General features: G+C 46.6%; 2 protein-coding genes across 2 annotated transcripts in view; both read left to right on the forward strand.

Annotated features, from left to right (window-relative positions):
* LOC147086146 (toll-like receptor 13) overlaps window positions 1-10,094 on the forward strand; it is a 48,539-nt gene extending 38,445 nt beyond the window's left edge. Inside the window, 5 exon segments of the mRNA XM_085979180.1 lie at window positions 7,470-7,814; window positions 8,266-8,650; window positions 8,974-9,266; window positions 9,341-9,709; window positions 9,711-10,094. Of these exon segments, the coding sequence (XP_085835306.1) occupies window positions 7,470-7,814; window positions 8,266-8,650; window positions 8,974-9,266; window positions 9,341-9,709; window positions 9,711-10,094 (1,776 nt within the window).
* A 2,226-nt stretch (window positions 10,095-12,320) lies between these two features.
* Window positions 12,321-15,548, forward strand: part of LOC147086147 (syncytin-1-like) — a 187,624-nt gene continuing 184,396 nt past the window's right edge. Inside the window, exon 1 of the mRNA XM_085979181.1 lies at window positions 12,321-12,365. Within this exon, the coding sequence (XP_085835307.1) occupies window positions 12,321-12,365 (45 nt within the window). The remainder of the gene's footprint in view (window positions 12,366-15,548) is intronic.

Genomic DNA, 15,548 nt, shown 5'->3' on the forward strand with positions numbered 1-15,548 from the left:
CCTTGGAGCAAAGAAGGCTGAGGGGGGACCTGATTGTGGTGTACAAAATGATGAGGGGCACAGATAGGTAGATAAAGAGGAACTTTTCCCCTTAGTAGGAGGGTCAATAACAAGGGGGCATAGATTCAAGGTAAGGGGCAGGAGGTTTAGAGGGGATTTGAGGAGGAACTTTTTCACCCAGAGGGTGGTTCGAGTCTGGAACTCACTGCCTGAAAGGGTGGTAGAGGCAGGAACCCTCACAACATTCAAGAAGCATTTGGATGAGCACTTGAAATGCCATTGCATACAAGGCTATGGACCAAATGCTGGAAAATGGGATTAGATTGGACAGGGCTTGATGGACGGCGCAGACACGATGGGCCGAAGGGCCTGTTTCGGTGCTGTATAACTCTATGACTCTATGACTCTATGAACAGGCTGGAGGGGTTGAATGACCTCCTCCTGTTCCAGTGATACAGACTCGAGGGGCTGATTGGCATCCTCCAGTTCCTGTATAACAGGCTTGAGGGGCTGAATGGCCTCTTCCTATTTATGTGTAACAGATTTAAGGGGCTGAATGGCCTCCTCCTGTTCATGTGTAACAGGCTTGAGAGGCTGAATGGCTGCCTCCTTTTCCTGCATAACAGACTGAACAGGCTGAATAGCCTCCGACTGTCCTGGCATAACAGGCTCGAGGGGCTGAATGGCCTCCTCCTGTTCCTGTATGATAGGCTCGATTGACTGAATGGCCTCTTCCTGTTTATGTGTAACAGACTCAAGGAGCTGATTGGCCTCCTCCTGTTCCTTTATAACAGACTCGAAGGGCTGAATGGCCTTCTCCTGTTCCTGTATAACAGACTCGAGGGGCTGAATGGCCTCCTCCTGTTCCTGTGTAACAGGCTCGAGGGGCTGAATGGCCTCCTCCTATCTTGTGTAACCGGCTCGAGGGGCTGAATGGCCTCCTCCTGTTCATGTGTGGCAGGTTTGAGGGGCTGCATGGCCTCCTGCTGTTCCTGTGAAACAGACTCGTCGGTCTGAATTGCCTCCTCCTGTTCCTTTATAACAGACTCGTTGGTCTGGATTGCCTCCTCCTGTTCCTTTATAACTGGATCGTGGGTCTGAATTGCCTCCTCTTCATCCTATGTAACAGGTTCCAGGGACTGAATGGAGTTCTACTGTTCTTGTACAGATCTTGTATCGCTGAATGGCTTCCTCCTGCCCAATGCAACAAGCTCGAGGCGTTAAAGGCCTCCTCTTGTCCCTGTGTAACAGGCTCGTGGGTTTGAATGGCCTCCTCCTGTTCCTGTATAACAGGCTAAAGGGGCTGATTAGCGTCCTCCTGTTCCTGTGTAAAAGGGCCTTGGGACTGAATGGCCTCCCCTTGATCCTATGTAAAAGTTCCTTGGGACTGAATCGCCTCCTCATGTTCCTTTGTTAAAGGGTCATGGGACTGAATGGCATGCTCCTGTTCCTATGTAAAAGGGTCATGGAACTGAATGGCCTCCTCCTGTTCCTATGTAAATTGGGGCCATGGGATTGAATGGCCTCCTCCTGTTCCTATTTAAAACGGCCATGGGACTGAATGGCCTCCTCCTGCTCCTGTGTAACAGACTCAGGGGTTGAGAGTAAGCAGAGGGAAAATGTCGGGGCGGCAGTTTCCCTTCTCTGAATTACCGATTTACTGCAAAATGTACCGCCAGTGGAGGATACATCGAACCTTGACCCAGAATCCAACTCTGGCGGAACTCGAACCCACAACGTTTGAATGCCTTAATGCCTTAATCTAATGGGCCAGAAATTCCAGGCCAGAAGCGTGAGTATGTTTGGGTTACTCACGCTTCTGGCCGTTGGAAATGCCGGCGTTCAGCAGCAACAGCGCATGCGGGGAACGCCGGCATTTCCAGACCCGAGGTCTATTCACAGCGCATGCGACTGCACAGGCAGCGCTTGCGCAGTGAACTTTGTGGATTTCACTGATGGATTCAGTGAGGTTAAGTCCTTAGAAGTTACACTTGAAAAAAGCAAGTGTAAAGTTGTTCATTGGCTGCGGAAGAAGATATATTTTAGCGTGGAGCTTTTGAAATGCAATAATTTTGTTTGGGAAAGGGAGGGAAGTTATTTTAAGAAATTTTAAGTAAGTTTTAAAGTTTAAATTTTTTTTTTAAAAGGCTTTTCAGAACGGTAGGTAAAAGGAGCAATTGTGGCTGTGTGAATGGAATGTGAGAATGAGTTATGTATGTCTGTCCACATATATTCCTTTACGTATATGTATGTATGTTTTATATTCCTTTACTAATGTGTATGAATGTATGTTTTTAATTATGATTTTCCAATAAGTTACTTTCTCTGAAAGTCATAATTAAATAATACATTCATACACATAAGTAAAGGAATATATACATAACATGCAAAGGAATATATACAGACATACATACTTTCAGAAGCTCCACGATAAGAAATATCTTCCTCCGCAGCCTCTGGAGCAACTGTACCCATGCTTTTTTCATGTGTAAGTTGTGATGACTTGACCTCACTGAAAGCATTAATGAAAGCAGCGAATTGTACTGCGCACGCGCTGCCTGTGCAGTCGCACGCGTTCTGACTCTGAACCCCTTCGTTCAGAGGACAGGAAATGCCGGTTTTCCCCACATGCACTGTGCATGCTGAAAACCGGCATTTCATCCGGCCAGCTGCGTAAGTACCCCGACCATACTCGCGCATTTGGAAGGGAATTACTGGGCCAACATTTTACATGTCAGTAAAATGAAAAATTTAACAATAGCACGACTTGCCCTGCAGAAAGGACTGACCCTTAACAATGAGGATCAGCTGCCTGTTGAAGCGGAGGATGAAGGCGATGGCAATGTGCATGCTGCCAGGCCTCATGGAGAGGAACCAAGTGCCGCCGAACGTAAGGCTGCTCGCAAACTGCTGGTAGCCAACACCTTCACGCGGTAGTTATGCCCTGTACCTACCCCTCCCCCCGCAAGGCAAAGACAGAAGCAGAGACATATTAAAGTGCAACAATGACCTTTTATTGCATAATGAAAAACTTTTCAGATTCAGTTTCAATGTATAAAGTGAATAACTTGTAAATTTTAAGTAATAGTTATGAACGTTCAAGAAAAGTTACGGACAGGAACAGTGAGGAAGTGTTATTGGAAATAATTCGTCTTTACTTGTCTTTCTTCCTTCAAGGATGTTAATGACCTAATTAATGCAATGTTAACAGTTTTTAAATCACTTTGTAAACAGGTTTAACTATTTGTGTTTGATTCTTAGTGATATAACAAAAATAAAGATGCTAACTACCTGTTTCAACGTTTTTAAACATGTGCAAAATGGTGACTGCTACAAAATAAAGTGTAAACATTTTACAGTAATTTTTACTTTCTTACTGCAATACAGACTTTCAAAGTGCAAACTAGCTATTTTACAATTTTGTAACATTTGTTGTAAAAGTTTTTGAAGCTAAATAAATTTTTTAATTCTTTCAACATTGCTTACTGGGTGTACTGATGAAACGATAAGGTTACCTATCCTTTCCTTCATAAAGAAACACTTGAATTTACATATGTAATAAAACATTTAACATTTAAATAAAGTGAAAAATATAACAATTTAACGATTTGCCAACTGGCCTGTGTGACTGAGGGTTGAAGGTGGCAGAGTGAGTGAGCTGAAAGTGACACTCTAACGTTTCCTGCGCCTTTTCAGTACCCGTGACTGGAGCCCTCCAGATCTATTTGCAATGGCCCTCTCAGATTGATCCTGCTCTTCAGCAGTGGCTTGAGGAAAGGGTTGCTGCCGAGGCATTTCTACGCTGCCCTGCATCATGACTGGCGCAGCTGCTGGCTCCTGGGACCAAAGTGGCTCTGCACTGTGACCTGGGTAGGGCATTTGTGCTGGAATCAGCGTTATGCCAGTAGTGTTAGATACAAGCGAATTAAGCATTGCAATCATGGTTTCATTAAGTATCACGAACTGTGAGGATATCTGAGTAAGAGAATTATCCAACTGCGATGATATCTTATTAAGATAATTATCATTAAGCACCCCAAACTGCGATGATATCTGATTAAGTGTAATGACAACATTCTCCATTCCCTGCCTGAAATGGTCTCTATCATCTACTTCCTTCTCAGTGAGAGAGCTCAGCAACTGCCTGAAACCTGCAATATCTTGCTGGACATCTTGTAGGTGCTGCTGTGCCTCTGCTGCTCCCACCTGCACTGAAGTGTCCATTTGGTGTCTGCCTGTGGAGCTACAGTCATCATTGACTAGCACAGAACCACAAGGGCCAGGAGATGGTGAGATAGTGGCCACTGACACAGGGTCTATACACTCCTGCTGCACTTGCTGACATAGGACATGTTGCTCCTGTTCCTCAACCACCTCAGCCACCTCAGTAACTGCTGCCATTGCATCAGAAAAGCCTTCCCCAATGCCCTCTGTGGCCGCTGACTCCACGCACTGCTCATCCCGTGTGTGAGAGGTACTCGGTCCAGCTGTGGGAAGGAAGCAGAAAACATTTGCTAAGGTAAAGCAAGATGTGCCACATCTCAGATATACAGCACACACCTAACCTTATTTAACATATGGCTGCCCAGGCCAACTCACATTGAGGATCAGAAATGTCTGTTTCAGATGCATCCGCGGGGCGATTGCTAGCAAATTCGTACATCTGCTGGACCCGTTCCTCATGTTCAGTCATAACCCTCAGCATAGCAACACCACCGCCTGTGAGTGTGCGTTCCCTGGAGTTGTGAGCAGTTTTACTCTGAAATTGCGGCATAAATAAGAGAATCACACAGCTGCATTTCTGACATGGACAGCAAAAGCTTTGAAGACTGGGCTGGGTGTTTCTTTACATTTTTGATTGAAATTTTACTGCTCCAAGCAATGCAATGAAGATAACAGAACATTAGGTCTCCTTCAGATGGCCCCAAAGCCATAAAGTTTTATTGCTACCTCAGGTGACTTTACCAAGAAGTAAATTGACTGCTGTAAAAGAAAGCCTTTATAGATCTGGCTAACTTAAATTCTAAGCAATGTTACAGTACACTTCAGTTATAACTGCACAAACCCTGACAGATCGGAGCATGTCACTGAACTTCTTGCGGCATTGTTCCGCTGTACGTGGAATGGTGGAGGTCGCGCTGACAGCTTGTGCAACTTCCGACCACGCTGCCGTCTGACCTTTTCGCGGAGCTCTCGACTGCTCATTCCCAATGATGCACAGGCGCCTCGCCTCCACCTCGTTCAGGAGATTGCTGAGGTCATCATCAGTGAAGTTCTGAGTTCTTTTAATCAAGTTAATTGTGCTAATTCCAGCCATTTCACTCTGCTAATTAACTGCAAAGAGTTAATAGAATGTTTTCAAGGCTTTAAAAATTGCTTAAATAGCTTCAATTCTCTTTAAAACTATGTAAGAGTCAGCAAAATCATTTACACGTTTTTAAAATTTTAAAAAAGTTCACAAAACATTCATAAAATAGCAGATAACTTACCTTCCCTGCAGCTTTGTAACTCCAAAGTCCTGTGCAGCTGCTTGGAGCGATTGGGGGCGTGTCCTGCTACAATGAGACCTTAAGGGGCGTGTCTCACTTACACTGCACGCTCCTGGCTCCGCGCTGGCTGCACTCCTGGGCGGCGTGACGTCATACGCTGCCCGGGATTCTTCTTTCAGTTTCTGCAAGTGCAGGCGTCCCTGGAGCTGATCGGCAGGAGCGCGGGGTAAGTGCAAATACGGGGCTTGCACGCGCTGCAAGCCCCGTTCTGGAATTTCTGGCCCAATATATAACTGGAAGTCCAAGGCGCTATCCATTGCGCCACAGAGCCAATTACACGTACCTGTATTACAAAAGCAAAATAGTGTTGATGCTGGAAAACTGAAATCTAAAGAGATGAAATGCTGGAAACATTCTGCAGGTCAGGCAGCATTCCATGTCTGTTTAAAAGGGATCTACTTTCAGTCCCGAATCATTCTGTGTCTGTTTAAAAGGGACATGCTGTCAGTCCCGGTTTATTCTGTGTCTGTTTAAAAGGGAAATGCTGTCAGTCCCGGATTATTCTGTGTCTGTTTAAAAGGGATGTGCTGTCAGTCACGGATCATCCTGTGTCTGTTTAAAAGTGTTGTGCTGTCAGTCCCGGATCATTCTGTGTCAGTTTAAAAGGGATGTGCTGTCAGTCCTGGATCATTCTGTATCTGTTTAAAAGCGATGTGCTGTCAGTCCCGGATCATTCTGTGTCTGTTTAAAAGTGATGTGCTGTCAGTCCCGGATCAGTCTGTCTCGGTTTAAAAGGGATGATCTGTCAGTCCCTGGCAATCCTTTGTCAGTTTAAAAGGGATGTTCTCTCAGTCCCTGGTCATTCTTTGTCAGTTTAAAAGGGATGTTCTGTCAGTCCCTGATCATTCTGTGTCTGTTTAAAAGGGATGTGCTGTCAGTCCCGGATCATTCTGTGTCTGATTAAAACGGGTGTTACGTAATATTATAGAGTCTGCCCCACAGAAACAATCCATTTGCACCAACTGGTCTCCACACGAGGCTCCTCCTTCTCTATTTCTCCTCACCCCCTCCAAGAAAACTAGAATCAGTAATGGTACCCATGAAACTATCGGATTTTCGTAAAAACTCATCTGGTTCACTGATGCCTTTCAGGGAAAGAAATCTGCCGCCCTTACCTGGTCTGGCATTTGTGCGACTCCAGTCCCATAGCAATGTGGTTTACTCTTAATTGCTCTCTGAAATGGCCTAGCAAGCCACTCAGTTGTAACAAACGGCTACGAAGCAAAATAATAAAAATGAAACAGGACGGACCACCTGGCCTGATCCATATCAGCCTCCTGTTATCTCCACTCTGTCTTCCCTCAGTATTCGAGAACACAGTCATCAGGGTCTGTGGCCTTTGGCACTTCAATTCAAAGAGGAAGCAGATCTTAATGAGAAAGTAGCCGTGGCCTGGGAGAGCCGCAGGTGATGATGGAATGGGCGAGGTATGCGAGACCGTGAGGTGTTCAGAGGAGTAAGGGGTCTTCAGGGAGCTGCTAATATCTGGACAGAAAGGAGCCTTCCGCATATCACAGATATTAAACATGGGAATGGCTTTTCAGAGTAGTGGAGAACAGAGTGTCTGTGGCAGCAGGTTAACTGATTTGCTTAATTTCTACTAAACTGACAATGTAAACCATCTCTGATTTTACAGGCAGTTCTGGCAGCGACAGAGAAAAAACATCTCACACTCACGGAATTTTCTTGAGTGAGGTTCTGCAAAACATCTGAACCCTCGGATGGAAGAAGGATGCTGTGATGTTGAGACTGAGCGTTGACTGGCTATTGCTTCTCTGTGCCCTCTCCCGCAATGTGTTGGTGCCCACTGTCCCCGGGTACAATTTCAATAACTGCATGCAGGATGCCAACCACAATGGTACCTTTCAATGCGTCCACCGCTTCCTGACACAGGCCTCTAGTGCCGTGTGCGACCTCTAGGCCAGCACTGTGCACTTGAACATCTCCCACAACTGGCTCACCCAACTGCAAGCGGGCAGCTTCCGCAGCCTGCCCAAGCTGCTCACCCTGCGGCTGGATTACAATCGGATTGAGAGTGTTTGCTGCAGTGTGTTCAATAATCTCACCAGCCTACTGACCCTCAACCTGTCCTACAACAGTATTTCTCGTCTGAAATCTTCGGTCTTCCAAGAACTTCGAAAGTTAGATGACCTCCTGCTCCATCACAACTTCTTGGTCACAGTTGAACCCAAGGCCTTCGCTGCGTTGGACAATCTTCAAACACTTGTCTTAAGCTCCAATAAACTCCAGAATTTCTCCAATCTGGTGAGCGCTGTCTCTGGGCTCAGTAATCTGATGCTCCTGGATCTGGGCACAATCAACTCGCCTCCCTGCAACATTGCACCACTCTCCCGCCCTACCTCCGAATCCTCTCCCTCTCTAACAACTCTCTCACAACCTTTGACTGCCAACGGAACTTCCTCAGCAACCTTCTCAAGTTGGATCTGTCCAATAACAAAATCTCCGAGCTTTGGAATTTTCTAAAGTTGACCTGAGGAACATCTCGTGTTTCATCATCAAGAGCAACCCCTTAAATATCACTGAGTTTCTCAAATCTGCAAACCTGGATCCACAGAATGTGCAATAGTCTGGGTTAAGGCTGCACAGCCAGAGTCAGCTGTCCAACCTGTGCCACTATCTGGGTCACAGGATTATGAACCGCCTGGTCCTGCAGAACAATCAGATCTTATTTCTCCCTGCCCATTCCCTATCCCAGTGCCCACCCATCAGCAGCTGGGATTTATCACCCAATCTCCTCACATCTGTGGCCTGCTTTGAATTTGCATCGAAAAGAAAGCATGTTGTTTCTTTCATGATCGAGCACAACAGAATCAACAAGTTACCTTCCTGTTATAAGGACGGGAAGGCAGTCACGGTGTTTCCCAAGCTGTCGCTTCTAACCATTCGCTACAACAGGATTTTCACCATTGATAGTCACGCCTTCTCTTATGCTCACTATCTCCGGACCCTAAAGCTGAACATTAACAACATTGCTGTCATCAACAAGGCTGCCTTTTCTAACCTCACCAAATTGCAGGAGTTCCGACTCGACAACAACCTCATAACAGACATCTATGAAGACACCTTCAGCAACCTTGGGAGTCTCAGGAATCTCAATCTCAGAAACAACAGGATCTCAATTGTTTTCAGCAAGGTGTTTGCAAATCTCAATAACCTGGAAACATTGGACCTGGGAGAGAACAATTTCGAAGCCTCACCAACCAGTCTTTCTCTGGATTACACAAACTGACCAAGCCTTATCTCGATAGGAACTGTATAACCCGTATCTGCAGGGAGATCTTCGACATCCTCCCATCATTAGGAGTGTTGGACTTGGACAGTAACCGGATCAGATACAACACTGGCCTGATTGCAGCATCTCCATTTGTTAACCTCGCAAAGCTCTATATTCTCAAACTATAAGCTCAGCAACACTACGGCATCTCTTTAAGAGACCTGTATATAGGAGAGAATAAAATGTCGCTGTCCAAAGACGGATTTGAAGACCTGATCAATTTGAGAATGCTCCCCATACCCGATGCTTGCAATGGGATCCACAGTCTGAATCCAAGGATCTTCAAGAATCTCCAGAGTCTAAAGATACTCAAACTTGAAAATGTCGGCCTCCAATCCATGTCTCTTGACATCTTTGGAAAACTTTCCAACCTCAGGACATTGTTCTTGGGGACAAACGCCATTCAGATCATCAATAGCACGGTTGTGGAACACCTGCCCTCCCTGACCTACTTGGATCTATGGAAGAACCCGTTCCCTTGCACCTGTGACATCAGTTGGTTCCAAAACTGGCCCTGTCCAACCCCAGGGTGCAGCTTATCTATTTTTACAACCAAACCAGTGCAGATCGCCCAACCGAATACTTGTACAAGTTTGATGATCGCGTTTGCTTCTTGGACATTGGGCAGATCATGTTCCATATAACTGTGCCGGTCTTGATCTTGTTCATGTTCATCCCTATAATCTACAGCAAAGAGTACTGGCACATCAAGTATGGGTATTATATTTTCCGATCGTGGTTGAATGACCACAGAGGGAGAGGAGAGAATCAGCAGTCCTACAGGTATGATGCATTTATCTCCTATAATTCTCAGGACGAAGACTGGGTTCTGCAAGTGTTGGTGCCAAACCTGGAAACGAGAAATGCTTCAAACTCTGCCTCACCACAGAGATTTTGAGCTGTGCAAATATATCATCGACAACATCGTGGAGAGCATCTACCAGAGCAGGAAGACCATCTGTGTGATGAGCCGCAACTACCTGTACAGCGAATGGTACTCCATGGAACTGCAGCTAGCGAGCTACAGGCTCTTCCACGAGCTGAAAGATATCATCCTCCTGATCTTCTTGGAGAAGATTCCAGATGTTGAACTCTCAACCTACCACAAGAAGAGAAAGGTCATGAAAAGGAAGACCTACATCCAGTTGCCATCAGATATAGAAACTCAAAAATTGTTTTGGGTCGAAGTGAGAGAAGCCATTAAAGGCTCCAACTGGGCCAAGGAGGGGAATCCCGCTGCAGAAAGTTAAGCTTCAAGTCCTAGAAATCCGCAGTCTTACCGCAGGCCCTTAAGGCCCGATTCGGGGAAACATGGTGGCTGCCGCACTTCCCACATGTTTTGGAGTGCGCCGTTAAACTTACCGCCCTGTGTTAATTGTGAACAACTCCACCAGTGGCAGCAGAATGGCCAATGGAAGGCTACTGACTTTCAGTGGGGGAGAATGCAAATGGCCTTGCAGGACGACCACGAGCAGCTCTGGCCCTAGAAGGCCTGACTGTAGATTGCACCAACTCGGCATGGGCGGCAGCAGCCTAGGCTGGTTGACAGGCAGCGTCAAGGGCATTGGTAGAGTGGCAGAGGTGGGAGTAGGAATGCTGTCATCCTGAGAGAGGGCAGCAGGTTCCTGCTCCCCAGACCCACTGCCACTACCCCCGGGACGGTGCCTTAACATTCCTAGCAATCTCTTGGTGGCCAGATGGCGGGGCAGCTGTGACACCCTGCAAGCCCCGTTCGACACTCGTAAAGCCAGCCATGGTGGCAGCAGTCTGAGCTTCGGTGGCAGCAAGCTGAGGCTGCACGAGAGCACTATGATACAGCGTGATCTTTCAAGTGGCGCTCCAAATGGAATGACAATGAGTTGCTGCTGCATCGAAGAGCCTGGCCATTAAGTACTGGAGAAAGCCGAGGCCAAACATGACTTGCAGTCAGACTGCACCCGATTTTGGCCCATCTGTTGAGCGATAAACCAATGAGCAGCGGGTTAGTGCTGAGTTCAGCTCTATAATCATGTAAAAGAGCACTCAGCATTAATTTGGCGTGCTACTTAAACCACTTTGTCCAGATATAGCTAAGCAGTGCTTGGCCATGACTCCGCCCGTTTTCGGGCCATATCCGATTTCTTGGCAAGTGTTCCTCAAAGCCCCTTTGGATTTAGTGGCAAGGCAGCCACTCATCTCAGAACCCGCTGCCACGAACTTCCATCCACCTGTGACACAGTCCCTCCTTCTTGTTAATCATGTCATTGCTGCTATTGACCCTGGATATGGCAAAGGTACAGACACACAATGTAAGCACAGAATAAAGCCTTAACCATCTGGCCCCCGCATGTCGGCTCACTGTCGTCTTTCCATCCAACATCTGCTTTAATCTGGGCCAGATTGATGGAGTGAACGATTCCTCGGTCCGTGGTAATCTGACACTGGTGGACATCAATCTACAGCACAAGACTGTCCACACTGGAGCCCAACAGGAGATCTCACTCACATTCCCAGCGGTCTGAGAATTGGCCGGTGTGAGAAATCCAGCAAACAAACCTTTCATATTATCCGCTAATTTTGATACAATACTGGCTTCCATGACAGGATAGCCCTGGTGCTACCCATTGCAGGTAATTCCAGCATATACCTGCAGCAACGGTGATTACATGTAATGCCCAGATACCCCTGGTGGGACAATGATTACAGGTAATGCCCAGATCCTCCTGGAGGTTCGGTGATTACAGGTAATGCCCAGATGCCCCTAGTGGGACGGTGATTACAGGTCATGCCCCGATACTGCTGGTCGGACCGTGATTACATGTAATGCCCAGATACCCCTGGTGGGACGGTGATTAAAGGTAATGCCCAGATAATTCTGTTGGGACGGTGATTACAGATAATGCCCGAATACCCCTGGTGGGACAGTGATTACAAATAATGCCCGGATGCCCCTGGTGGGACAGTGATTGCAGGTAATGCCCAGACACTCCTGGAGGGTCGGTGATTACAGGTAATGCCCAGATACCCCTGGTGGGACGGTGATTACAGGTCATGCCACGATACTCCTGGTCCGACGGTGATTACATGTAATGCCCAGATAACCCTGGTGGGACGGTGTTTAAAGGTAATGCCCAGATAACCCTGGTGGGACGGTGATTACAGATAATGCCCGAATACCCCTGGTGGGACGGTAATTACAGGTAATGCCCAGATACTCATGGTGGGACGGTGATTACAGGTAATGTCCAGATACCCCTGGTGGGACGGTGATTACAGGTAATGCCCAATACCCCCGGCTCTCTGTGGCATGAAGAACGCTGTCAGCCCCAGGGATTTCCTCAGACGTTTGTGAGCTGTCCCCCGCCCACCATGGAAAATGGCCCTCCCGCCTGGTGCACAGCGATTCAGCCACAGATTAAGAGGCTACAGCCCATCGAGGACCGAGCATTTGGGCGGCAGCTCACCAGCGCGGCTTCCACATCTCTGGGGTCCGAATAATGGAGGAGAGGCTGCCGAGACTGCAGCAGCGAAATCAGCCCAAGGCAATGATTAATTTGTAACTGTCACTGCTGACAGAGGCAGGACAGAACCAGTGCCCTCAGCCCCTGTACATTTATAGCACTGCACTGTCTATCTGACGCCAACGAGTTGCAGCTTTCACTGACAATGGGGAATATGACACTGATCTCCACACACCCATCACTGTGTTACAAAAATATTTTAAAAGACTTGCATTTCTATACCAGCTTTCACCACCTCAGGACGTCCCAAAACACTTCACAGCCAAGGAAGAACTATTTGAAGTGCAGTTACTGCTGTTATGCAGGAAACGCGGCAGCCAATTTGCGCACAGCATGCTCCCACATACAGCAATGTGAAATGGCCAGATAATCTGTTTTTTTATGCATGTTGATTGAGGGATAAATATTGGCCCAGGACACCAGGGAGAATGCCCATGCTCTCCTTCGAATAGTGGCCGTGGGATCATTTACATCCAACTGAGAGAGCAGTTTTATGTCTCATCCGAAAGACAGTACTTCCTCTCTGATAGTGCAGCGCTCCCTCAGTACTTCCCCTCCAACAGTGCAGCGCTCCCACAGTACTTCCAATCTGATGGTGCAGCGCTCTCTCAGTACTGCCCCTCCGACTGTGCAGCATTCCGTCAGTACTGCCCCTCCGACAGTGCAGCTCTCCCTCAGTACTGACCCTCCAATATTGCAGCGCTCCCTCAGTGTGGCCCCTCTGAAAGTGCAGCACTCCTTCACTGCTGACCCTCTGACATTGCAGCGCTCCCAGTACTGACACTCCAACAGTGCAGTGCTCCGTCAGTACTGCTCCTCCGACAGTGCAGTGCGCCCTCAGTACTGCCCCTCCGACAGTGCAGCTTTCCCTCAGTACTGCCTCTCTGACAGTGCAGCGCTCCCTCAGTACCACCCCTCCGACAGTGCAGCACTCCCTCAATAACGCCCCACCAACAGTGCAGCGCTCCCTCAGTACTGCCCCTACGACAGATCTAGGGACCTGAGTGTGACAGCGCGGCTTGACGCACTGCTTGAAATCGCAAGGGACCCTGCCTCGATATTTATAAACTAGTTCTCTGTTTAGATTGTGCCGTATTCCCTTTCAGGACGCTGGACAGGAGGGTGGGCAGTACAAGGCTTCAGACTGCAGGAATAGTCAATGGACTGGTCAGGTGGGCAGAACAGAGGCAAATGGAATTCCATCCGGAGAAGTGTGAAATAATGCATTTGGGGAGGGCTAACAAGGCAAGGGAATGCACATTAAATGGTAGGAGGTTGAGAAGTACAGAAGATGAGAGGGTCCTTGCAGTGCAGGTTCACAGATCCCTGAAGGTAGCAGGACAGGTATATGTTGTGCTTAAGAAAGCATAAGGCATACTTTCCTTTATTAGCCGAGGCATAGAATATAAGAACAGGGAGGTTATGCTTGAACTGTATAAAACACTAGTTATGCCGCAGCTAGATTATTGTGTGCAGTTCTGGTCACCACATTACAGGAAGGATGTGATTGCTCAAAAAAGGGTGTGGAGGAGATTTACAAGGACGTTGCCTGGGCTGGGGAATCCCAATGTCCTGTTACTGTCTCCTTAATAATGGACTCCAAAATTTTACCTACCACAGATGTTAGGCTCACCGGTCAATACTTTCCAGCCTTATGTCTGCTGCCCTTTTGAAATAAGTGTGTTACATTAGCAGTTTTCCAGTCTGCCGGGACCTTTGCCGTGTCCAGGGAGTTTTGGAAAATTATTACCAATGCATTCATAATCCCTACCGCTACTTCCCTCAAGACCCTAGGATGTAAGCCATCAGGTCCAGGTGATTTATCCGCCTTGCGTCCCATTATTTTAACGAGTACCACTTCCTTAGTGATTTTGATCGTGTTTAGCTCCTCCCCCCTTTTAGCCCCCTGTTTGTCCAGTGTTGGGATATTCTTAGTTTATTCTACTGTAAAGACTGATATAAAATATTCATTCAGTGTTTTTGCCATCTCCATATTTCTCACCATTAAGTTCCCGGCCTCATCCTCTAAGCGACCAACTTTTACTTTAGCCACCCTTTTTCTTTTTATGTAACTATAAAAACTCTTACCATCTTTTTAAATATTTTTTGCTAATTTACTTTCATAATCTATCTTCCCTTTCTTAATCAATCTTTTTGTTATTTTTTGCTGTCTTTTAAAATTTTCCCAATCCTCTATCCTCCCACTAGATTTGGCTACCGTATATGCCCGTGTTTTTAGTCGAATACTATCCTTAGTTGCTTTACTTAGCCACGGATGGCTGTCTTTTCTTTTACACACTTTTCTTCTCAGTGGAATATATTTTTTTTGGATGTTGTAAAATAACTCCTTAAATGTACACCACTGATCATGTATCGTCTTACCCTTTTATCTAATTTCCCAATCCACTCTGCCCAATTAAGCTCTCATAACTTCATAGTCTCATTTATTCAAGCTTAGCACGCTTGCTTGAGAACCAACCTTCACATCCTCTAATTGAATATGGAATTCAACCATGTTATGGTCACTCATTCCAAGGGGGTCCCTTACTAGGACATTTTAAATTAATCCTGTCTCGTTACACAGGACCAGATCTAAGGTTGCTTGCCCCCTGGTCGGTTCAGTTACATACTGCTCAAGAAACCCATCCCTAATACATCAATGAACTCATCCACATGGCAGCCCTGCCCAATTTGATTTGTCCAATTAATATGATAGTTAAAATCCCCCATAATTATAGATGTTCCCTTACTACACGCCTCAACTATATCCTGATTGATACTCCCTCCAAACGAGTTTCCACTGTTCGGAGGCCTATTGACTACGCCCACTAATGCTTTTTTCCCCTTATTATTCCTTATCTCCAGCCAAACTGTTTCATTATCCTGAACTTTTGACCCAATATCATTTCTCTGTATTACAGTGATTGCTTCCTTTATTAACATAGCCACCCCACCTTCCTGCCTTTCCTTCCTGATCGTTAAATAGCCTGGTATGTTTAATTCCCAGGCATTGTCAACCTGCATCCATGTTTCTGTAATGGCCACAAGATCATACCCATATGTACTTATTTGTGCCATTAACTCGTCTATTTTGTTACGAATGCTACGTGCATTCAGATAGAGAACTTTCAAATATGTTTTGTGACACTTAGTTCCTCCTTTTGCCCTTTTTATTACCTTACCTTTTACTCCATACCTTCTGCC

Source organism: Somniosus microcephalus, unplaced genomic scaffold (assembly GCF_052327205.1).
Source record: "Somniosus microcephalus isolate GS21.2 unplaced genomic scaffold, FLI_Smic_1.0 unresolved_chr8, whole genome shotgun sequence".
In the NCBI taxonomy this organism is placed as follows: domain Eukaryota; kingdom Metazoa; phylum Chordata; class Chondrichthyes; order Squaliformes; family Somniosidae; genus Somniosus; species Somniosus microcephalus.